The sequence below is a fragment of the Grammomys surdaster genome, unplaced genomic scaffold (assembly GCF_004785775.1).
Source record: "Grammomys surdaster isolate TR1022 unplaced genomic scaffold, NIH_TR_1.0 125953, whole genome shotgun sequence".
Classification (NCBI taxonomy): domain Eukaryota; kingdom Metazoa; phylum Chordata; class Mammalia; order Rodentia; family Muridae; genus Grammomys; species Grammomys surdaster.
Window position 1 is genome coordinate 4,639,161 of NW_021620773.1, and position 26,113 is coordinate 4,665,273.

The 26,113-nt window shown below is 46.6% G+C and overlaps 1 protein-coding gene across 1 annotated transcript in view; it reads right to left on the minus strand.

The window, feature by feature from the left end:
- Positions 1–26,113, minus strand: part of Tbc1d22a (TBC1 domain family member 22A) — a 273,067-nt gene that overhangs the window by 139,534 nt on the left and 107,420 nt on the right. Inside the window, exon 9 of the mRNA XM_028753701.1 lies at positions 7,307–7,416. Within this exon, the coding sequence (XP_028609534.1) occupies positions 7,307–7,416 (110 nt within the window). The remainder of the gene's footprint in view (positions 1–7,306; positions 7,417–26,113) is intronic.

Genomic DNA, 26,113 nt, shown 5'->3' on the forward strand with positions numbered 1-26,113 from the left:
TGCTAAGTAATGAGTCCAAGAGTAATAGTATGACTTCAGGGTAGGCAAGCACGGAGCCGTAATTCAGCAAGTAATGGCCAGCCGACAAACCTTGGCATGAGTGCTGTTAGGGAAATGAACAGACTGGCTAGAACACAAGAATAATCCCCTAGGAGCCGGAGAAGGGCACAGGCAGCCCGGAACTTCTAACTACCCAGACCTTAGACTCCATGACAGCGAAGGGCTGAGACTACACAAAGGTCAATCACCAGCCTGCACCCCCAGACCACTAACATTCAAGCCAGCTTCTCCAGGCTGGAACCTGTCTTCATGCAATCCTTTGTAAAGAACCATCCAGCCAGCATAATCTGTTCAAATATATTCCCCAAATCTACTCCAGAAGTCATCCCCCAGAGGAAGCTACAGACACCAAGAGCAGCATTTACAGATAACCTATGTGTCAGAAACAGAGCTGAGCAGGAGGATTCCAAGTCCTAGGTTGGCATGGGCTATACAGAAAGATCTGTTTTAAAAGAAAAATAGAAAACTATAAAACAACTGGGGAAAAAAACTAGACAAAGCAAGCTCTTTTTAAACTCTACACCTCTTGCTGGCCTCTGAGGGTACTTGGGGGAAGAAACAACTGCTCCTGCATGGGCTTCAAAGTGTCTGTTGGGTGCAAACCCGAACTCTTTCCACAGTGCTCCTTCCAGGGATGGGGTTAAGATCCCACCAGGCACTAGGATCTACTGTCTCCACACAGGTGTAACCAAGCTGGCCTCAAACTCATGACCCTCTGGCCTCTGCCTCTTCGGCAATTCCTACCAGCATGAGCCATGCCGACCTGAACAATATGGTGGGTCCACAGAGAAGGCCAGAGCACAGTCCAGAACACTCCTCTAAGCCTGTGGAGCACTCCCCAGGCTGTGAGCCATACAGTCCCTTGGCAGTTCCTGGGGTGGCCATTCTCACATACATCCCATGTGAGCTACAAGAGTAAGTTTGCTCTCTGGCTACCTCAGGACTCCAGGTGTCCACAGGCCGAGCCTAAGACTGTACAATATGACTTAAGACCCCTTCGAGTTTTTCACTAGCATTCATTAATTATGTACAACGATGGGTTTTGTATATTTTCATACGCCTCATTACCCCACCCTCCCACTCCTTACACGCCCTCCTCCCAGCTAGACCCCTTAGACTTTCATGGCTTGGGGTTTGGTTTTGTTTTGTTGTTGTTTTTGTTTTTTTTTTTTTTTTTTGAGACAGGCTTTCACTGTATAGCCTAGCTAGCCTGGAACTTACTGTGCAGACCAGGCTGGCCTTGAACTCTGCTTCCCAAGTACAGAGACTAAAAGTGTATGTCATCAAGTCCAACTTTCATGTTTTGTTTTTGTTTTTAACCTGGGGGATACCCACATAGGCCAAAAGGAGATGGGACCCCCTCGAGCTAGAGTTACAGGTGGCCGTGAACTACCTGAGTGGTCATCTGGAAAGCCTGTAACCAGGGAGCCATATCTCTACCCCCGCATAATGAGTTCTGATCCTTTACCCTGACTCCTGAGGAGTAGTTGAGCCAGACCATAAGGGTCCAAAATTTCAATTTGCCACAATCTAGCTGGGAGGTACCTGAGACATGCTAGGACAATGGCGTTAACAGTTGCAGATCCCCTGCCCTTTCTTTTCTTCTGCTCCATTGTGTTTGGCATGACTTAGGCAGTGTACAGCTGGCTCTCAGGTTTTTAATCCAGTCTACTTCGGGGGTGTCTTTTCTTCACAGTATCAAGAATATCTTCCTGCTTTCTCCAGCCTCTGCTGTTTCTGGGGCTGTTTCTAACCTACCTCTAGTCCCATCTCCAGTCTGTAGTCACCGCCTACCCCCTCTCTGCAAGTCCCTAATATCTCTGTTCCACACCTCCCACCTCACATCTGTATGGTTTACACTTGGTTCCCTCCCCCTTTAGATTAGTTTTTATTTATTGACTCTAAGTAGCAAGCATCAAGATTCCAAGGCTACAGGGAGTGTGGTACCCACATTGTAACTTATTGCAAATAAAATAAAACAAAACAAAAGGCCGAACTTCTCAGTCATCATCTTCCGACTGCTAGCTGCCCTCCAGCCATTCTGTCTGGGTTTGCTCTGCCCCTTCATCTCCTCACACCCTCTTGGTCCACTAATTCTCTCCTCTGTTGTATCTAATGAGTTGCAGAATGTAATGACTGTAATTCTAGCTACCAGAAGTTCCAGTTAGTTTGTTCAAAGCCTTCAGAGTTGTATTCTGGTTGCAAACTATGCCTCTGCCCTTTACATATTATACCCCTTTCAGTCAATGTACTAGGACTCCCATCTCTGCCAAAAGTGATACTGGAGCTTCCTACCACACAGGCTCACTGCCTGCTCTGTTGCTGGGAGCATTTCCTAAGGCCCTGGGTACAACGAAAAATTATAGTTCTTACTCTAAAACCAGGAGCATGCTTGGCAAGACCAGTAATGGCTTGGGATTAAGAGTCTTGGGGGACTTGTGATTTCAGATCCTAAAACTCAACTCTTATTCCCTAAAGGACTGTGGTTATCAGTCCGAAGGCTGCTGTGTGCTCAGTCTATGATGAACTTGAGATATCCTGTGCAACACTGCTTGATTAGCTTCCTGCTGACTTCAGGACATTGAATGATAGCTTTCTACTGATTCAGTCCCAGTTTCTCCTGCAAACCAGATATAAGATGTTGTGCTTCTCAATAAGCATGCTTGGAACGAGCCATCAGCTCATGCAAGATCCCCTGATGACAAACTGTCCTATCTTCTTTATTTTCTCATCTCCTAGTCCTCTCTGCCAGGACTCTGGTAAGATCACTTGGTACTTTCTCTGAGCTCACCTTCTGGGGCTTCTCAGTGAGACTGCCATATGCCTGGATTAAGAAATCATGAGTCTCATTCAGAAGCCTTCAATGACCAGCCAGCCAACTTTGGGGTCCCTGAGACCCTTTCAAGATGTCTATTAGAACAAAGCTGTTTTTATAACAATACAGGGACACAAATGATCTTCTTCACTGTGCTTACATTTGTATTGAAACACACAGCAGGGTGAGCAGACACCAGTACATGAGCAAGAATCTAGGCAGCACCACCAACCCTTGCTGGTGGTCAGTGTATTCCCAAAGCTCTGTGACTTCAATCAAAAGGCAGCCTCATTGAAGAGCACCCTTCATGAAGTAGGGATCTAACTGCTAAAATAAAATTAAATCTAACTGGGTGGCGCTTGTCACACTTTCAATCCGAGCACGCAGGAGGCAGAGGCAGACGACTCTTATCAGTTCAAGGCTGGCCTGGTCTACAGAGTAAGTTCCAGGACAGCCAAGGCTACACAGAAAGACTTTGTCTCAAATTTTTTAAATTAATTAATTAAGTCTAATTGTACTACTGAGACTACTCAAGCTCTGTCTGGAAGAAGCACCTCTTCCAACATTTTGAGGAAGGATGGAGGGCAGGAAAAGCCTAGTATATAAGGACATTTACATAGCCAAGCTATCCTCCAGGAAAGCTCCATACGGCTACTGTAGCTGTGAACTAAACAGGACTCACCTCTTCACTTTCAGAGGCAAATCGGCTATGTAAATATGGGAAGTTACCGGTTATTTTCCCCAAAATGAACAGTTCCTCTATCACTTCAGGTAACAGATAGTGGTTGTTACCAATAATAACATTTGAACTTCCAAGTAAAGATTTTGAGTTCTGAAAGATTATGGTTCACTACTCTGAGGAAGAAACAGGCTAAGGAACGTGACTGGTGACCATGTAATCAACATGGCGAACCTGTGCACTGAAACACATGGGTATGGGCAGCTCTGCTCTGTACACCCTGCCACCCACATCTCCCAAGGTAGGGCCAGCTCTTCTCTTACTTCCTACCTTCCAGGACAGGAAAACCTAGGCCACAGTGCATCTGCAGACCCTCCTCAAATGCACTGGCTGGCTCTTAGCAGGCTACCACACTTCCTTTCTGGAGGACTGTCCTTGCTGCTGACAAGCCATCAAAGCAAGTCACACACGATTTGCACACGGTCCTCTCCAAGCAGCTGCAGTGGGAACAGTTTTCCCAAAGTCTGCTCTCCTCCTGGGCCAGAGCACCTGGCCAGTTCTCTCTGCTCACCCCCACTGCTCGCCTGTCTCCGCCCTAGCCCCACTGGACTTCAGCTCTGGGCCCCAAGAGCAGTGCTGATCATATCCGCCACAGCGACCCTCAGAACTTGCGCAGGCATGCTCATCACACTCTGAGCAGACCTGCCCATGCCCATGTGTTTCAGTGCACAGGTTCGCCATGTTGATTACATGGTCACCAGTCACATTCCTTAGCCTGTTTCTTCCTCAGAGTAGTGAACCATAATATTTCAGAACTCAAAATCTTTACTTGGAAGTTCAAATGTTATTATTGGTAAAGAGAAGTAACAGCTAGCAGATCAATTACAATAACTTAGTGGGCACAGAATCTCCACCTGAGGTCCACAATAAATCAAATATAGCTACAGCGACCCAGAGTGTCCAAAACAAAAACAAAAGACAGATGAGGTTTCTACCCTCCAGAAAAAGGGTTCTCAAAACCCCTTTGGCAAACCTCTATCTCCAAAACTATTTACATTATGATTTATAACAGTATCAAAATTACAGCTATGAAGTAGCAATGAAAATAATTTTGTAGTTGGGGATCAACACAACATGAGGAACTGTATTAAAGGGTCACAGTCTTAGGAAGGCTGAGAACCACTGCTTTAGAATCTGCCCTGCAAAACAACTTATTCTATTTACTTCAGCAAAGCAGAAGGCATAGGAGCCATGGGGGTCCAAATGTGGGCTCCTTCAGAGGCTGTGTAACCTGAGGCAGTGGCCTTTCTCTCTGAGCATCCACATGGTGTACAGGTAGGACCCTGGCTCTGATACAAGGCCCAGTGCCCACATGCAGGAGATACACCCAACTCCCATTTTCATCCCTGAGGACACTGCCTGTTACCTACAAAGCCAGTGGCCCTAGTTTAGTCCATAGTTTGGAACCATGTATCCATGGAAGCCCCTCAGGAAGCGGTATGGATGTCTTACATACTTTGATAAGTCAACCTAGCCTTATAGAAGAACTAGAGACACAGGTAAAGTCCAGATAGGAGAATCTGCATTCAACAAAACAAGAGAATTTTCTGAGGTCTTTCAACCTAGACCATGGCACAAGGAAATGGATACTTAGGGAGGAACACTCCAACTGAACAAAAATAATGGAGAAGAGAGAGGTGTGACCAGGAGTGGAAAGTGGGCTACGAAACAAGCCACCACTGGTAAAGGAGAAGGCCATGCAAGCCCTTGGGGAAAAGGCTGTTGGTCCACTCAAGCCTGTATTTTAACCAAGCTCATACCCTCACAGGCTAACCTAAAACAAAACTGGCTCATGCACAGAAGAGCCCTGAAGCATTGCCTTAGCCACAAGAATCCAGTCAAGCTCCCAAATCCCAAATGGTGGAACTGAGAGCCTTCTATTCAGCTCACAGGAGGCTCCTGTGAAATCAATCCTAGCCATGTGAGGTAAAGACGGATAGCTCCCACTGAGCTGTGAACGTGCTATAAACACAGGCACCAGAGGACTGTGGTGCCTTCTGCTTGTCAGCCCTGTCAATAAACCACTTTGCCCGACAACAAAGCTCAGGTGAAAAATGAAAGGCCAGCATTGATTCCGTTGTACGGCGATCTTATTTACAAACAGAAGCCAGATAATCTTGTATTTAAATGGCACAAGTCCCATCACTCACAATCAGAGAAGCGACAATGATAATTTATAAACTTTTACATTACAGTTCAATCCCTTCTCTAACAGGGAAAGGCCTGAAGTTCCTGAAGAAGGAGTAAATATGAAAACATTAACAAAGGCAGGAAGTGATGAATTGATGCTTAGGCCCAAACAAGTCTCTAGTGAGCACATCTGTCTTTACAAGAAACAAAATAAGTCAAGGGCCATCTGTATCAAGAGCAAAGGCTCTTCAGTTACACAGGGGATGCTAATTTCTTCCCGTCAGCCTCAGGTATGAAAAGCAACACAAGCCCAAGTCTCCTTGACATACCACTTGGCTGATCCACTCAGATTAAGCCTCATGGTCTAAGCCATACATTTTCTGAAGCAATATTTGACCTTCAAGTCCAATAGATGAGCTGAGATACCTACTCAGAAAGACGAGGGCAACTGTGCCCCAGCTGGCTTCCCGATGCCCTGAGGGCTAAGACTCTCCCTTAGCTGCCATGGCACAGGTCATGACCTTCTTTGCATGGCTCCTAGAGAAAATCTTGGGAATTTGGTCCCTCCCCCTCCTCTGTCAACAAAACTCCTTGTCCTCCTACAGAATCTCTTTTAGCCACACTTAATCCTGGGAGCCTGTACTTGCCGCCTCCATGCACTGTAAAGAAACATCTGGGCCCAGGCCACAGTGTGGTCCTCCAGGCATGCCTCATGCCTTGCTCAAGGCTCCTTCTCAAGTGCAGAACACAATGCCAAGTACAAAGAAGGTGTTTAGGAAAGGTATTTTGGGCCAAAACAAACCAAAAACATTCCACAGGGCATTTTGAGGGCTGGTTTGCCTACTTCAGTCACTGCTATACTGTCCCCATTCTTAAGTCATCAGCTAATGAGATTCGTCCTAGGTACTGTGCAGGTTTCAATACACACATAAACATTGTTTACATAAAACCAAACTGTCATGGGGCTTTTCTGTGAATATCACAGCCCCTAATCCTAACTTCCACATGGAGATCAGCAATGTCCCCACCATGATGCCCAGGTACTCAGGACTCTAAAAGCTAGAGCCTCCCCATGGATCAGGCACAGTGGGAGTGACACGTTCATACAGAGCCATGCCGCCAAAGCTAGATGGGTTATGGGCTGCTCACAGGCCTAGAAGGTACAGTCAAGGGATACTGCCTGGACCTGATGCCCTTTAAGGAGTATGTGCCCAGTAGCTTGCCAAGGACTCTAGAACCAGTGCCCACAGTGTTGCTAAAGGCTAGAGAACACAAGCAGAAGCAATGGGGAGATCAGAGCATGGGAATCAAACTCCCCACACACCAAGTACTGGAATACCTGGCAGGACACAATGACTGTTCCCAGAACCAGAAGCATGTATGACCTATCTCATGTCTATGACCTTGAGGCCAATATGTGCTGCTCCAGACAGAAAAAGGCTGCCTACTTCTTCAGGTCAGAAGCTAGCTAGTAGAGTGTGGCCCAGTGGCCTCCCCAGTGGGCTGCAGCATGTTGTCTGAAGCCTCCCAAGCCTCCCAAGCTGCCCAAGCTGCAGGCTCACCTGAATGCCATCCAGTAGCTTGCTCATGCACCAGTATGTGTCAGCCTCAATGTTTCGAAGCACCTCTGCAGGCACACTGGAGACATCGACCTTGTCCACGTCCTCCTGGTCTGTGCAGAATCAAGTATGGAAGATACAAGAAGCAATCAACCATGAAAAATAAACAAACAGGGAACCCGGCCATGCGCATGCATGCCAGCCTCCCTCCACCATGTTTTGAACATGCTGAATAAATGGCTCATGAGACCCACACCTCATCACTTAATGGTTCTCAACTTTAAACCTAATTAGTTGCAGATAATTAATATTCTGAATTCTTTCAGATTAATTAGCATAATTAATATATTATAAATTATTACTTCTCAGACAGCTCATATTCTAGAAAGAGAAAACCTACCATACGTTGCTAAGCCCTAATAGAACTTAAAGTTTCTCCATAAGAATTTTTAAAACTCTGCTTCTAATAAGTTTACATATTCATTTAGTAGTAATTCCTCTGGAATACGGTTTCTGAGGTAGAGCTTCCCAAACTGCTCTGGGTAAACATTTCTGTGCTATTCTCTAATGGCCCAGAAAGCAGAGGCACAGATGAGCTTCAGGAAGACAGTGGTGTTCAAAATAATTTCCTTTTGAAAGTAGAGAAAACAGATGCCTAATTGAAATGGTTCATCAGATATTTGAGCAAACTCATCTTGGACCCTGAGAAGGACTATTACCCAGGAAAATGCTCATAAACAGTTTAGAAATTGACCGCCCATTTTATCATTTTCTTATTTTCATTTTATTTGCAAACACATGTGCATCTTTATAAAGAAAATGTTCTTTAAGAAGAAAACATTTTAGCCTACATCCATTTTGAAAGTCTAGGCAAAGCCCAGCAATGCTAACAACACTGCTAACAATTATCAAGGGCTTATCATTTTCCCATCACCCCCTCACCGCCATATCTCAGACACGCCCACTCAGGCAACCTGCCACAACTCTATTCCCACTGTCAAGAGTCTCTAACAGCCTATGGCATGCAGAAAAAGAACAGCACAGCAGAGGTAAACGGCCTGGAATTCAGGAAGCCCACAAGGGACCTGAGACCTGGGTGAGGCTTCTGTGTACCCAATCATCCTTAGCCATCACATCAGACTACCTTCCTAACTGTTCCCCACAAAGGGTCTGGGCCAAGGCCTACCAGCTTTCTAACCATCCTCAGTGATGACTTCCTCTCCAGCACCTGAAGCCTCCTGGTACACATAAGGATGAGCCTTCCTGGTTCTTTGTGTAAAACAGAGACCAGGAAGGTATTGGCAAAGAGTCGTCACATCAAAGTCCCTGGGTAGAAGCTGACAGGCAGGCTGTTTGTGCTGACCTACAGAGCCTAGGGATGGTGACAGTCCTACACACAACCAGCAGAACCCAGCCCTTTGTCACCAGCTCACACCTCACCTACAGTGATACTGGGTCTGTAAGAAATGGTGCTAGTGCCCTGGTTCTCTCTGTGGCACTGCTTAGGTTTGGGGGTTTTTCTTTTTTAAATGTGACATAGTTCATACCAAATATTCTACTCTTTAAATAAGCAAAAGCAGGACCTACATACTGCGAGCACACCTACATACTACAAGCATGTGTGCAATCTGTGGAAAGAGCTTGTGAGATCATCACTATGAACTCCAAGGCATTTTCCTTACTCCAGTAAGAATCCCTGTAACCTTCAGGAGTCACTCCCTTTTTGCCCTCTTCCCAGTTCCTGGCAGCAAAAACCAACTCCTGTCTGCATCCATGCCTATTCTGGATGCCTTGTAGGGAGGAGCCCACTCCTTGTGGCCTTCAGGGTGGGTGTTTGTTGGAGACTGAGCAGACTTGTTTTCTATAAGCTGGCAAACAGTGGATTGTCTAGATTATGGGGTGAAGGACACAGCAGGTGCTGAACTGATACCTTTTATGGGAGCTATCACTACAGACCAAGCCCTGAGCAGAGAGCTAGGTAGGATGGACAATGACAACCCCCCCTCAAAGAGGGCTAATTCACTAAAGGAAAACATATGTTCAGGGGCCAGAACAGCCAGGTGGCAGAAACCCAGAACCAAGGTCAGTGACTATTGAGAAGACCCACCTGTCACTCATGTCACACTGAACTCAAAGAATTCACAACCCTAAGAGACACAATTGGTCATCAACTTTCCCCCTTCCCTTGGATACAGGTCCGACTGACAGGCATGACTGTGGTACCTTATCTAACCCTCCTAAGTTGTCTTGTGACAGTCATACACTCCTGCAGCCTTGTCCCCTACTCCCTGCAGGGATGCAAGAATCTTCTCCTCATAGTCAGTCCTCGGAGGCCCACTCCTGGAAAATGTCTAATGTTGGAAAACTAACATTTGATCTGAGCACACCCTTTAGTCAATACACTGATCCACTGACTCTGTGAGAAAGGTGCCCTCTCCCTGCTCCCTTGAGCTGCAGTGGCAGAAGTTATCACCTCCCTTAGGTGACAGATGCAATAGGGAGAACACCACAGCCTGCCTCACATCCAGTTCAGCCCAGTGTCTTTCCACTGACTGAAATGGGAAGCTCAAGAATACATATTATCTCCTTGTTCAAAGCTCAAGTTCAAGTGGATAAAGGACCTTCAAATAAAACCAGATACACTGAAACTAATAGAAGAGAAGGTGGGGAAGAACCTCAAATACTTGGGCACAGGGGGAAAGTTCCTGAACAGAACACCAATGGCTTATGCTCTAACATCAAGAATTAACAAATGGGACCTCATAAAATTGCAAAGCTTCTGTAAGGCAAAGGACACTGTCAACTGGACAAAATGGCAACCAACAAATTGGGAAAAGATCTTTACCAATCCTACATCCAACAGAGGGCTAATATCCAATATACACAAAGAACTCAAGAAATTAGACTCCAGACAACCAAGTAGCCTATTAAGAAATGTGGTACAGAGCTAACCAAGGAATTCTCAGCTGAGGAAACTTGAATGGCCAAGAAGCACCTAAAGAAATGTTCAACATCCTTAGTCATCAGAGAAATGCAAATCAAAACAACCCTGAGATTCCACCTCACACCAGTCAGAATGGCTAAGATCAAAAGCTCAGGTGATAGTAGATGCTGGAGAGGATGTGGAGAAAGAGGAACACTCCTCCACTGTTGGTGGGATTGTAAGCTGGTACAACCACTCTGGAAATCAGTCTGGTGGTTCCTCAGAAAATTGGACATAGCATTAACTGAGGGCACAGCTATACCACTCCTGGGCATATACCCAGAAGATGCTCGAACATATAATAAGGACATATGCTCAACTATGTTCATAGCAGCCTTATTTATAATAGTCAGAAGATGGAAAGAACCCAGATGTCCTTCAACAGAGGAATGGATACAGAAAATGTGGTATATTGACTCATATTACTCAGCTATTAAAAACAATGAATTCATGAAATTCTTAGGCAAATGGATAGAACTAAAAATATCATCCTGAGTGAGTTAACCCAATCACAAAAGAACACACATGGCATGCATTCACTGATAATAGGATATTAGCCCAAAAGCTTGAAATACTCAAGATACAACTCACAGACCACATGAAGCTCATGAAGAAGGAAGACCAAAGTGTGGGTGTTTCAGTCCTTCTTAGAAGGAGTAAGAAAATACTCATGGGAGCAAATATGGAGACAAAGTGTGGGACAGAAACTGAAGGGGCCATCTGGAGACTGTTCTACCTGGGTATCCATCCCATGTGCAGTCACCAAAGGCAGACGCTGATGTGGATGCCAGGAAGTGCATGCTGACAGGAGCTTGATATAGCTGTCTCCTTAGAGGTCTGCCAGAGCCTGACAGATACAGAGGTGGATGCTCACAGCTAACCATTGAACTGATCAAGGGGTTCTCAATGGAGGAGTTAGAAGACTGAGGGAGCTGAAAGGATTTGCAGCCCCATGAGGAGAGCAACAATACCAACCAACCAGAACTCCCAGGGTCTAAACCACCAGCCTGGGAGCACATAGGGAGGGACCCATGGCTCCAGCTGTATATGTAGGGGAGGATGGCCTTGTTGGGCATAGGTGGGAGAGACGGTCCTTGGTCCCATGAAGTCTGGATGCCCCAAAGTGGGGGAATGAGGGCAGGGAGGTAGGAGTGGGTGGGTGGGGCACATCCTCATAGAAGCAGGAGGAAGAGGGATGTGATAGGGGGTTTCTGGGTGGGGGGAAATGGGAAAAGGGGATAACATCTGAAATGTAAATAAAATATCCAATAAAAAAAAAGCAAAAAGAAAACAGAATGCATATGTGGGTGTGAATTGTCTCCTCCTGCTCCCTGGGAAAAACTCTTTAGCAGAATTGATTCCCATCCTGTGAGCCTAGGAGCAAATCTCAGTTTATTTTCCAGTCTCAGGGCATTGTATCAACAAGCACATTCAGAGGACATCTTCTGAGATGTTTTCCATTGACATACCCTTTTTCAAGGGCCTTCCAAGCACAGAGACATTTCCTCAGGCATAATCAAAAGTAAACACCAAGAAGGGCCCTCTCGGACTTCTGATTCACAGAAGCAGCCTGGGCCTGCATAAAACAGGCACTGTGTGGGGCAGGCAGAAGCCTCAATATTTCTTAGTCTGTTTAGCCAGCCTATTATTTTATCCAAGGAAATGTCAGCAGCCTATTCTGGGTGTCATTTCTCACAGCAAGTCATTTGTTACTCTTCAGTGTAACGAAGTAATGGCATTTAACTCCAAGAAGCCCTCTGCCGATTTGTCTTCTAAACGCCAAGAGGATCGTGCTTGCCCTCACTGTTAGAATGGAATAAATACTGTAGCCCTTTCAGCAGCCACATACACTGTGGATAGGCAGGGATGGAGACCTAGGGCCTTCTCTGCAGAAGGGGCAGGGGTGGAATGGAAGAGTCTCGTAGAGAGCAGGAGAAATGGTGCTGCTGGAGCCATCTCAACAGTTATCTTTTCCCAGGGCCGATAAGGACAGAATGACTGGGACATGTGCAGGCCCCTATGGTCAGAACCAGGTGAAGAATGCTACTGTGTTCAATGGTCAGGGCCAGAGGTATACGGAGGGGACAGTACCGGGAGAAGTCCTAACCAAAGTCTGCACTGATGTGAGTGTAGACAGAAAGCTACAGGGGACGGGAAGGAGGTGGTAAGTGGTGGGTGGACAGATAGAAGAAACAATCTAAGTGACTTAGGAGGCAGACACAGGTATTTAATTGTTGTTTTGAAATATAAAAAGGCTATGTTAGGGAAGCATAGAACGAAAATTTCTGTCCATCTTCCTACACCCAGAAACAAAGAGGAGCAGGAGGTGAGACAGGCTCAAAATGGAGAACAGTGCAGTGATGAGGGCTGCCTGCCTAGGACATCTGCTACCTGCTAACCACTGAGTCTTTGTTCTGTTTGCATACGCTCAACCCACTTAGTGGAAGAGCGTCTACTAGAGCACAGTGGTGGCCTACCGGGAAGAGATGCGCTCAGAACAAGGTCTAGGAAGGTTCAGGGCCTAATATGAATCCTGGGCACTCCCTCCACATTTCTCCTGCCTCTCTGATACACTGTACCCTCTGGCGGAGGCACAGAATGGAGGAGCTCCTGTAAGAGCTAACTGAACTGGCTTATACAGCTATAACTTTAGAAAGTAGGACTTAGTGGGTAGAAACTGTCAGTAAAACATTCAGCACATGGGCTGTCACTCAAGCAAAGGACTAAACTGATGCCATGACATCACTTCAAGTTAAGGGCTCCTGGGTGAGGAGGCCTCCAGGGATGATGTCAGGATTTGAAATGGCTGAGGTACCTGAGCACTGGAATTTTACCTTGTAATACGAGGCAGTGAGTGGAGCTGGGATCTCTTTCATATCAATTCACGTAACACAGGGTGGTGACTGGAAAGGAAGAAAAGGACTCCGGTTTATATGTCTCTCCTCCTGCCAAAGGATCTTTCCACACTGGTACAGATGTCTAGTATGCCAGGCTGTAGAGGAAAGAGCCAGCACCTGGCAGAGAGCAAGCTCCTGGTGGTAGGAAGGAGGGAGAGGCTGTTGTCATGACGACACTAATCACCTATGCTGCACAAACCCTGCAATAAACCTCTTCACATAATTAGGAGCTTAACTGGTAATCAAAAATATTCTGTTCTTTATAAGCAAGCTGGAATTGCTCTATGGATCTAATCTTCACATTTCCCAACTTGGGAGTTTTAAATTTGAAACCCTGACACTTCGGTGATGGAGATTGTACCACTTAATTACGTAGATTTGGGTTCTGTTGTAGAGAAAGGGTCCTGCTTTGGTGAGGGTAGCACCACAACTCCAGACTATAAATTCACAAAACTCTGGTTCAGCAAAAACAACTAACACTGTGATCAAATTGGTTTTGCAGTGGGAATGTTTAATTCTAATATAAATAATGTTCAATTCAAGGTTATAGAAGAAACCACAGCCATCATTCTGTCTCTACTCCACAGCTGAAAACTCCAGCCACCACCTGCGGGGCCATAACACAAACCTACAATTGGAAGGAGGGGTGTGAACAGACAAGAACCACAAGATAAGAGTGAGGTGGGTGAACTAGCGCATATCCAAGACCAGGGAGCAGCTCAGTGGCCTGGGAGAGAGTCCCGGCTGATGAGAATCAGTGGCCCCTCCCACAGCAACACAGTTTCGCTGCCTATCCCCGCCCTCCATGTCCTACAGAACCCTGATCAACCTCACAGAACACACAAGCAGGAAACCAAGTCTCAGGAAGAGGGTGGACCTGTGATGCAGGATGATGATGGGGATGTGAGCCCAGAAAGAAAGGTACTTCCTGGGCCTTTGATGACACCTTTTGATCTTTCAAAACAGCATTCTTACTGTGCCTGGACTCTTGGCTTCACAACACCACTGTGAGTAGGCATTTTTGTTCATAAAAAAAACTACTCGATGAAGGAATTTAATTGGTTCTATCGCAACCTTGAAGCACTAACAAAAAACTGGATAGGGAAGGAGAGGGTAAGACAAGACCATCTTTAATGTCTAAAAAAGGAAACTGCTCCTTCGCTGCCCTCTGGACTTGGTGTTTTGGGGCTGCTCATTGTAGGGATGTCTGCCAATTTAAAAAAAAAAAAATGGGAGAAAGCAAATGAGACAGAGAGACAGAGTCGGAAGTGCAGGGGTGTCTGGCAGGTGTAGATGCCGGCCCATGCTAAGTTCATGGTGGTAGAAAGGAAGGTGATGTTGAGACGGGTGACTCATCGAGCCTGGACACTGGCTCTGCGCTGACCCACATAAATCCCTATCATCACAGAGACACTGAAAGTTGAAAGTCAAACCAACTTGAGGTGGCTATAGGACAGGACAGAGAGAGATGCAGAGACACTGAGGTAGACAAGAGCCATTGGACAATGCCCCCAGCAGCACAAATGAGTATGGTCCACTATAGTCAGCAATTGCACAGGGGGATGACAGGTCAATTCTACAGTCACAATCCCCACCACAAAGGACAAAATGTAGCTTGCAGAGGCCCCACATAGCACGTGCCACAAGCCCTATCTCCCATCTATGTCTTTCTGGCACTGACACAGAAGAGTACACCAAAGCCTGTGTCTCTAGCACCTACAGCAGTACGTAGCACAGAGCAGATGCTCATTAAATGCATGACAAGGGAATAAACAGACTTCCTTCAAAGAGCTTGTGGTCTAGGAGGAATGACTAATTACAAACATAATGAGAAAAACCACTCCTTGAGGAATGAGGAGTAGGCACCAGCCCAGTTTCTCGGCTACAGAAAACATTCAGGCTATTACTGAACTGACTGTAGTGCATCAGAACTCTCATTTGAGTATGCCAATAACAGCATGACAACACTACAGTAAAAAGGAATTCACTCAAATTGAAGGAAGCAAGCATTCTTCCCAGCATCCTCCTTTAACTCACCCTCACAAACTCCTCAAGAAGACTCGGTTCTCTCAGAAGATGGTGAACAATTTGGCTCTTTTGAAAACCTCAAAAAGCTACAGTTGTTAAAAAGCTAAGCTCGTCTTTGAAAATTATAGGCGCATTCTCAGGAAAGCAGGGTGCTCATATGTCCCTGGGGGATCCTAACTGTCTCAGAGATGAGGGTTCCAATCCCACCCCTGCTCTTCCTGACATGAGACAGCAGGAAATCCCTAGACCTTATGGGTCACTAAGCCACAAGATGTACAGCTGAGAGCAGGCTCAGCACCCCGGCTCCTCACAGGAAGCCTGCCTGAATGTGGTATTAGGAGATTTGGGGTTCTCGTTATTCTTTAATGAGGAAAGGCATCTTGCACTTTCAACTAAGACCTTCTTTCTGACGCTGTATTCCAATTAGGAGACTGCTCAGACATCCACCTCTCAGCAATGGGAATTGATGGAAAACAAACTTTCTGAGGACACAAACTGATCATAAATCAGTCCACTAAACTGACTTATCTCTATCTAATTAAGTCAAAAACAGCCGAAGCTCTTCGTATCAATCTGCAAAACAGCCCTGGTTCAGATTGTGAATAAAGCAGCAGAGAGAATAAAGGACCAAAAGAAGACCAGCAACCCAGGCTGCCCATCCTGAATCCTTGGTCAGTCAACCCCACAAAGACAGGTTCATTCACCCCACACCAGGGGGTCTTCCACAGAGACAGAATTCACCTCAGTGGGTTGTTTAGTGGCCACTCTTGTTACAAACAAGAATCCAGCGCAGGCTCTGGGGAAGCTATGTAGCTTAACCATACACCCCCAGGGGCAGGTCAGGAAGGCAGCCGGAAAAACAAGGCTACTGTATCATGTAAAAACTCTTAAGTGCTTGTAAGAGGGAAAGTCCAACAAATTTATTACAGGCCAACGGCTCATAACAATAATCTACAAAGAGTTATTTCTCAGTAAGAAATACATGGCAGTAGGCCACCTGAGAATAAAGAAAACACCTTCAAACAGCTTTGTAGGAAAGAAGCCAGCTAGAGCCATGAAGTAAAACCAACTGATCCTTAAGACATACTGCTCACCCACACTGGGAGGTTCACTTCAGTTAAAATGGTGCCTGCCCAATCCAAGGACTAAGAGGCAGACTTTTAGAACCCACAAGGCCAGCTTCAAACATAGTTCTCAGCCCTAAGAGGTTCAAGAAGACTTTGTGGGAAGGGGCTAACAAAATCCACTGAGATCTCCAGAAGAGTCTCAGAGCACAGGCTGGCAGGAAGAGTCAAAGGACCATCCACCGTGGTAGAGAAATCAAGGCAGCAGAAGCCTGAAGTAGCTGACCACAGGGCATCCTGGGTCAGAGGAGAGCAGTGAATGTGTACTGGTGCTCAGGTCCCTTCCTGAAGGCTTCCTGCCCAGAGAATGGTGTTGCCTCAGTGGGCAGGTCTTCCTGCCTCAGTTAACATAAATGAGGTAACACTCTCACTCCCAGGTGATTCTAGAGTCTGTGGAATTGACGACTAACACTGATCATCACAAACACTAACATGCACGAGTCTGCAGGGCAGGTCCAACTTCTCCATGCAGTAAAATGACTGGGCTCTTTTTTCAAAATCAGTGCAGAAGAAAATGCTACCTCCAAGGGAAAATCAGCCACAAACCTGTCCCCGAAAATATGAGCACTGCAGAAGCTGCAGCAGTCTCCAGGAAGCTGATCCCAGTTGCTCAGCCACATCCTTCCTTTTGGAAGTAGACATCAAATCCCATATCTCACTACATATTTTATTTTCTGTGTCTGTAGGAATACCTACATGCCTATATGCTCTGAATGAGTGCTTGGTGCCCTCAGAGGCCAGCGAGGGTGTTGGATACCCTGGACTGGAGCTACAACAAGTTGTGAGCTGCCATGTGGGTGCTGGCAACCAAACCCAAGTTCTCTGAAGTACCAACAAATGCTTTAAAGCACTGAACCATCTCTCTGGTTTACATCCTACTATTATAAGGAATGTGGCACACGGCATCTTTTCTACACAAAGATGCCAGGATTACCTAAAGCAATCAAGGCAACCACCTCCACTTCGGGTGGAAGGTGGAAGAGCAGACCATGCTGGGGCTCCCGACCCACACTGGCTAGAGGCAAGCTCAGATTTACAGGCTGCCAGCGGGCACTAAGACTGGCTACCTTGAAGACTGCTCCTCAGCCTGGCCCTTTCCCTTTGCTCTTTTACATTGGTAGGTGAAATAACAGCATTAATAAGGGATCTACATGTCTGTACTTTCCACTGCCAGAGGCTCTCCCTGGCTGGTTCCTATAGACATCTGCATCTGGCTCTCTGAACAGCAAGCACTGGTCTAGCTCAGCACCTCAAAGGGCTCAGGGATGCTGCACCAACACATAAGTGAGAAGCTGTCTCATTATCTTTCTCTCCAAAGTAAATCATCACAGTCCACAGTCATGATACAACCTAACATGCAACCTCTACAAATCACCTCTGTCAGTTAGAAGGACACTGGGTGGCCACACATGGTGGTGCACACCTGAAATCCCAGTACTTGAGGCTGAGGTAGGTGGATCAACACCTTGAGAAAATCCTGACCTACAAAGTGAATTCGAGTCTGGCTTAGGCTAGATGGAGAGGCATTATTTTTTTTAAAGGGGGATGGGGGAGGAGATGGAGATAGAGAAGAATTAATGGCATTTATCCTACCTCCCGACTCTAAGGACTCACACTGAGTCCTTAGCACATAGCCTTGGAAGGCCTACTGACACATGTCAAAGCCTAGTGCCTCAATTTTCTGGAGTGAATACAAGGCCACTAAGAGAAAACCTATGAAAAATGTGGTCTCTATCAACCAAATTACATAGAGAAGTTTTCTTCTCCCTCATGTTTGTATTAAATGCACAGAATGCAGAATTTGGGGTGTGGGCCTAGAAAGCCTCAAGCCACACAGAAATTAGGGTACACTACTGAGACAGGAGCCTGGCCCCTAAGATGTGTGCTTGTTCCGGGTGTCTATCGACTCTAAGGATGGGTCAATCAGTGTGGTGTGAGAGAAGAGAAGCCTGAGTGTAGAGGCAGGCAGGCAGACCTCGTCATCTAAGCTGCAGGGATTTTAGTGGGTGAGTATGAGAAGGAGCCTCAGTGTCAATTCACAGCCAGAACTCACAGTGAATATAGGACACAATTTTAAAAAGAACTTGGAAACTTCCTTGACATTCATTTGTCATGTTCCATGACATTTTCAGTGGATTTGCAAAACCTAGATTGTCATAAATTAGTATAATGAATATCTATGTTTATTCAAAAGCAGTTAAGAAATTATGATCAACACTAAAGCTACGTGAGATAAAAAGGCTAACTATCAGAATGAATGCAAGTGATTTAAAAACCAAGGGCAAAGGCCTGAACACCCTTGACCACAACCTCCAAATCTAAGAGCTCCTGGCCCTGAGACTTCAGAGTACCATGCAGCAATCAAAATATTCAACTCCAGAGCACCTTGGTCTTTGGGTTTCATGTATGGGGTGTTCTACCTGAGGTGTTCTACCTGAAATATCTGTGGAAAAACTGCAAACCCTAAGTACTAACATCTAGACCTCTGGCCCCAGTATTTCAGATAGGTAACATAGGTACCCATATTTTCTAGGAGGATTTTATGAAAGATTGTTTGTGACAGGAAGCCTGGCCAAAGGCTTTCGTTTCTCATCTTTAAGAAAATTCATTCTCTTAAAAGTTGACTGGGAATCTTGTTCTGTGCTTTGTTCAGGTGGTGTTGACAAGCTAGACAGCCTAGACCTGTCCACTGTGTGTCCACTTGAGGATCTTTGAGTCAAGCATCAAAGAGAAACAAAGAATAACGCAATTTCTAAATTGGGTCCAACACCCGTGACTCACACTAAGGTTTGACAGCAGTACACATCATGTTGGTGCCTGGTTTCAAAGAGACTCAGAGGCTCCTCTGTTGGAGGCTGGAAAAGAAACTCCGTGAATTGGAGGGACAGCTTGGACTTGTGGCCTTGCCTTGATTCATCATTAGTGGGCAGTCCCTCTGTGAGATTCTCCATCCTCCAAGGGCCTGAGAAAAAACATGCCTGAGTCTTTGACACAATCCCCCACTACCAAGGAATCAGAGCCATATTTTGAGCAGAAGTCAACAGGAGCCTGCTGATAAAAATGGAGGCAGCTTTCAGGGATACCCAGAGAGGGAATGCTGGAAAGGCCAAATGAAACAGGTCAGCTCAAAGGGCTGAGGAGTCAGACAGCATCAAAGGGAAACAGATACATAAGCTAAAGGATCAGAGCCTTCCAGAAAAGCAGTCCAGGCTGGCACTCAAAGGGATGATGAATACAAACTATGTCAAAGAAAAAAAATCTGCTCCCAAGAATGAACTGGTTGCACCAGAGTGCTGGGAAAAGGGTACCAGATTCCTTCCTGGTTCCTTGGCTGCTCTGAGCAAAGGACTGTCAGTAAAGCAGCTGGACAGACTACCACTACACCAGCACCAGCCAATCTACACACACGAGGAACACCTTTGAGCAACTACACAACAACTGCAGCTGTTTGCTGCTGACGCACAGCCAAACCTTTCAACAGCTTACCCCATACTCGCTGTCTGTTAGGAATAAACCTCTTTGCTCTACATATACACATGCTGTTGAGGAGCTAGAACGGGCTTTTAGTTGTAAACATTCGTATCTCCTACTTTGTAACATCAACACCTATATCTCAAGCAATTTTTTGAGACTTGTATTTTCCTCACCAACCTAAGAAGTTATTCGTAAAGACAATCACACTGGCATGAAAGCCGGGGCAACAAGAACCAGCAACAAGACTTCTGGATGCAAATTTGGGGTAAGCCAAAATTAATAAACCACTTCAATGATAAATCAAAAATCATAATTAGTATTTTAATTTTTTTATACATAATAGACCACGTAACACTAGACTGAATATTATATTACCACCACATAATTACACCACAACATGCTATACAGCCCATCCTCAACACTGTTATTAGACTCATAAAATATGCTTCCAGAATGAGAAAAAATAGCTGTCAAGGACTGCATCTTATTATTCAACTATTAAACTTTCTTAATCATCAATCAGTTTAATTGCTCCTGACATGGGTTATAAATAACAATTTGTGGTTCAATAAAATACCACCAGGGATAACCCCTTCACTCCCAAGCTGATCAAATTTTCTTCTTGAATATTCAGGGATGATTTTATCTGGGATTCAGTCATTTCCATTTCACCTGCTTTTAGCATTGTGAAACATTTTTGCTAATTTATACACAGTCTGTTATGCCATAGCTGTATAAATTACACAGCATTATCTCCCATTAGATCCTAGCATGCAGACAATCCAGTTCACTGTAGCTCTCATGAGGCTGAATGAAGACATTAGTGCTTAACAGTGTTTAGAGCTGGTCACCCATAGATGGAGCTGCATCAAACATGGGCAAGCAAGAGTGGTCTTTCCAAGGACCACATTGGAGGGACAGAAGACAAACACACCAAGCACTGGAATAAAAGGCAGGGCTCTGCTTCTGACCATGACCTCACGTTCCATCTGCCACAACCTATGTATATGAGCCAGTGCTCACCTCCCTCTGCCCTGCTACCATAGAGCTCCGACAACCACAGAGAGGTCTCACTAGACACCCCTCGATGCACCACACAGCCCTTCCTGTCCTCTGTGAGAATGCACACTGCTAGAATTACAGAAGTGGGATGAGGGGTGGGCTACAAGACCTGGGAGTTATGTCCAGTGGAGTCACAGACATCAGAGAGATGGGAATAAGAACCACACACCCAGGCAAGCAACTGGAAGCAGAATGGATGGAAGGAGGCTCAAAGCAGTCTACTGCCAGAGATGACAGACCCTACTCTGCTTGAAAAAGGGGGCCAATGTCTACCCTACTTGAAGAACAGAGGAGACAGAGGCTTCTGGGAGTAGATTTTCAGGTGACTTCAGTCTGGAGCAACGAGAAAGCATTCAGCTTGAACTGTATACATCTGATCACCTCAGCTCCCTGAATGCCTCATGTGCATGTTGGTAGCCAGACACTCACATTCGTCCATAATGCTCTCCATGAGGAGTCTTACAGTCCCTATCTAGAGAGTGTGGAGTTGCTGTTCCCCACAGCCCCCTTCCAGTCACTAACGTGATAGCCTGGAGGCACTACCAGCTTCCCTTAGACTCCAAGCCTCCATGTGCACTGCATGCCCTGCCCTCCTTCTCATATGACCTTCCTCGACTCCATGCCTCACTCCCTACCATTCCTCCACTCATCTGGAATGCTACCCCACAGGTACACAGATCTCTCACATGAACCCAGCCGTGCACCACAGTTCTTAGCGGTGCCCCCAATCATCAAGGTCCTCACAGGCTCTACAGGAACCTAGAAGCTAGCACAGTGTCCTGTCCGTCAGAGGCACATGAAGACATGAGGCAGAAAACAGACATAATGGGGAAGCCATGCAGCACCTACTCAGGGTGTTGCATTTGCAAATGTCCCTATCACACGAGGTCTTAGAGGTATTTGTTCTTGGTGATACGGATGAGACTAAGGAATGCGGACAAGTTGTACAGGGTCCATATTCAAAGTCCTCAGGCTTCGGCCAGAAAAAGGAAGTCAGGTGGGAAGAGCCAGTCAGGCTGAGGCAGTGGGTCTTCAGGCAAGGAAACTCAGGAAGCCACAGAGGGGAGGGAAGGGGACAGGGCACTAGTGGACCTGCTGTGGCCATGGCTCTTGGTACAGAGTGGGGAACGTGCCCTCTGACCTGAATATCCTTTAATTAATGCAATAGACAAGACTGGAGCAACAACCAAGAAAAACCCCCAGGGCCACCAAACTGCTCCCACTGCAAGTGTCGCATGTCCCCAGGGCCACCAAACTGCTCCCACTGAGAGTGTGTGTCGCATGCCTCCATCTGGACACACAACGAGCAGCGAGACAGTCACGCTCCCCTTCCAAGGTGAAGGCCCTCAGCAAGGGACTGGCCTGTGAGGGGCAGAGTGAGACAGAGCTGAGGGGTCCATCAAGAAAGCCTGCACCCCTCAACCGCCTGGTCCACTGGACTCGGCTGGTGTGAGCTTGCAGATCTCCCCATGCGAAGAGTACGAACTCAATGCAGGAGCTTCACGGCCCAGCTCAGCGGCCTTCTCTACCCAGCTTCCTAACTTAGGAATTGTACGGCAGCACCTGCTCCTCTTTGGGGTTTCTGAAGGAGACACACAGCAAATGGTCCACTTACCAAAGCCTGACACAAGTCAACATCTGGCAAATGTGAAGAAAGTATCAACTGGTTTCTGAGGACTCCCACCGAATCCCAGTCTAAGTGAGTAAAAGTAATGCTGACAGCAGACTTCCAATGGGAAGCCCCACACTGCAAACAAGGAAGAACATCCTTAAACACTGACAGAAGAAACTGGCTACACAATCCTACGCCTACTGAAAATGTGTTTTAAACATAGCCATTTTTTTTTCAAACATGCACTATGAAACAATTAAAGAGGGTTGGGGAGCGCTTGGGTGGCCTAAAACTCACCATGCTAGCCTCAAACTCAGAGCTCTGCCTGATTCCACCTCCGAAGTTCTGGGATTAAAGCATGTGCCACCACATCCAGAGTAAGTTCCTGAAGTAGACAGACAGTATAAAGGAGGTCAGCAGGGCCTGAGAGCCAAATGAAAGGGCAGAAATCCAAACACTAATACAGACCCTCTGACAAGTAGAGAACAGCATCAATTCCCTTAAATGAAGGCCGGTCAGTGACTGGCATCCAAAGGACAGGATGTGAAGCGGGAGGACAGGTGCACCCGGCAACCACTGAAAAGCAATGATCCCAAGCCTGGGATCCCCATCAGTATCCACAGTACTGAGGCCATGCTCACAGCATGCAGCCTTGATCCCGCATAGAAAAATCAGGCTTATCTCTCTAGTCTCCTCCCAGAAGCCCATTACCCCCGACCACCTATAAGAAAAACACCACAGAAAACTGAACGCAAAATGATGTACAAAGGTCTAGCAAACAACATGGCCAAGTCCACTGTGTGGGGACAGGTCCTGGGCAAGGGCTGAAAAAGAACAAGTGGAAATCCCTTTGTGGAAGGGTGGGGTGTGGACAGCATCACTAGACGTCTCTGGGAGAAAACTGATACTCCTGCCCTCTGTGCCCAGCCCAGAAAGCAGAGGCAGGGTGTGGTCAAACCAGAACCAGTGTCATTGGTGCCCAATGACATGGTACCAGGGAAGCCAGAGCCAGAGAGATGGGGCTAGTCCAAACGTAGAAGATGGAAGAGAATGGAACAGGACCTGAAGCCGAGGTGTAAGGCAAGGTCTTTGCTGCCTCTGCATACTAGGTGGATGCAGCAATCAGAGAAGAGAACACAGGCCTATCCCCCAACATCAGGGTATGTGACCTATGTCTTTAGGTGCTGGCCAAGGAGCCAGGTGATGTAGGGAAGGGTACTCAGGTGGCAGGTTGGACTATAAAAGTAACAAACACCAGGTCTTACCCTTGCACGTCATGGGCACCCCTGCACGAATGTGGTGAGAAGGGCCATATACCCTGGAAATCACAAGTGCAGTGTGTGGCTTAGCTTCTGAAGTTCACAAACCAGCTACAAAGAACTTATAGGCATCTACACACATGGCACAGTGAAGCCATTAGCATGCCAGAGCAGAGAACAGAGAAAGAGAGAAGGAAATCCAGAGAGAACAAACACCAGGCAATAGAAGACATGTAAGTAGCAAAACAAGGCGTCAGAGACGACAGCAAGGAAGGGACCATAGATGCGGCCAGGAGGGCTCACTGGCCTGCAGCTAGAAGGGAAAAGCTTTCAAAGACAAGTGGACATACCACAGAGGAACACAGTGACTGCTGGGCAAATGGTCACAAGTGGCCTCAGGAAGAGCTGACTCAGAGAATACACAGGGTTCCGCCTGTCCTGTACAGGCGCCCCTGCTTTGGCCACATGGCTCATCTTGTTCTCAGCAATAATGAAGAGCCTCCTCTGGCTGACTCCTACCTTTACCATAACTGCTCCAAGATGTGATGCCAAGACGCAAGAGGAGTGAGTAGACCTGTCTGGCCTGTGCCTGTGGCACAGACAGTGTGTGCTTTCACCGTATAATCAGGACTGGGGGCAGAAACAACAGCCACTGCCTGCACAGGAATGCTGTGCATTTGAGCCTTCTGCTTCAAACTTCATTTGTTATAAATCAGGTTTATGAATTTTGTATGGATGTGAAGGAAAAAAGCCATCCGTCACTGCTGAGATGCTTGTCCACTTCCTGCCTCACTGTAGCTGGACAGCGGGCATGAGGACTTGTCCCTAATGACGCATTATCACCACATCAAACTCAAGGCATAGAAGGCAGTGGGGCCCAACCTGGAATGAAAGACAGCCTTGTCAACGTAGACTTCCAATCTGTCCTTCAGCACCACTGGACTGGCCATATATTTTCAGTACATAGTGCCCTAGGCAAAAGCGCACAACCTTCATTACTCTTTGGAAATACATAATACATGAATCCTGCATCCAGTTGCAAAGGCCCAATGTTAGACTGCACAGCCCAGCCTCAGTAATGCACCTGTATGGAGACTGTTCTTCCAAAGTGATTCTGTATTTTATTGGCAAACTGGTACATTATTGTTGTAATAATGATTTAAGTATAAATACCATCAGAGCTATAACCATAATGCACGTAACTTTATTTCAAAGACTTCCCAGCACTCACATCTCAGTCATTAACCTCCCGAGCAGAGAAGCTGCTGGCGCTGTCTGTGTTCTGCAGATGCTAAGTCCACACAGAGACAAAGGGCAGACAGATAAGGGCGGGAAGCTGCTGGCGGCTTTTCCCCACAAACACACACAGGTGCGGGCACCCATGGGTGCAGATGCAGCCCCTGCCCCATGCCTCTCAGGGAAATGCCATGTCTGTATCTTACAGGGAACACAAAGCAGAAACACTTGCAAAAAGTTTCTCTAACAAGGAGCAATGCAAAGTCTGTCTACAAACTGGAGCAAAGGCAGAGCAGGCAGGGGTGGGCTCCAGTGTTCCTGTTGTCTGATTCCCTAGGCTTTACACACATGAGCACACGGAGGCACAAGGACAGTAAAGGTCCACTCCTCTCCTCCCTTCTCCTCCCTTTCAGCAGCATGGTCCCCACTTACCACTCGTCTCTTCTCAGGAAGGTCTGCGGCAACTACACTGCTACACACGCTGCCACCGTCCTGCTCTACAGGTCACCGTACGCAAACTAGAAATGATGACCAGCCAGCATTGAGACTGCTGGCAACTAGCTCTGTCCTTGGGCAGGAAAAAAGGAGTCAGGAAGCCAGAAGCCTCCAGCTGGCTGCCTGGACAGTAGACACAAAGACCCAGAAGGACAGTGGCCAGATCAACGGCTCCCATGTTTGTTTGATAGAAAAGTAATGTTATAGGGTCAGGACACACAACACATCTAAGCCTAAGCTTGGTCTTCCGAAAGCCTTACCTCTCTCAAGAACAGCCACCCTCCTCACACCTTGTGGCAAGTCTGTGGAACCACCTCTGAAGCCTCCTCCTCTTCTCTATCGCCTTTCTCACTATTTCTTTCCCTCCTGCTCTTCCATCCACTGCCCAGACCATCTACAAATCCTCTGGCCCCAGCTCAATCTAAGCAGACATCACCACCTTCCTCAGCAACCCAACTCCAAACCACCATCATGGGCTGCTCACCTAGACTAGCACAATGTCCGAACTAGTCTCCTTGAGTCTGGCTAGCTTCTCCTCAAACCTAGTCTCAGCACATTCCTTCACAAATGAGGTTACAATGACCAATGTCCTACTATTGCCGTCTCTGTCTATGGATCTGGGTCCCCTGCCCAGGCATGG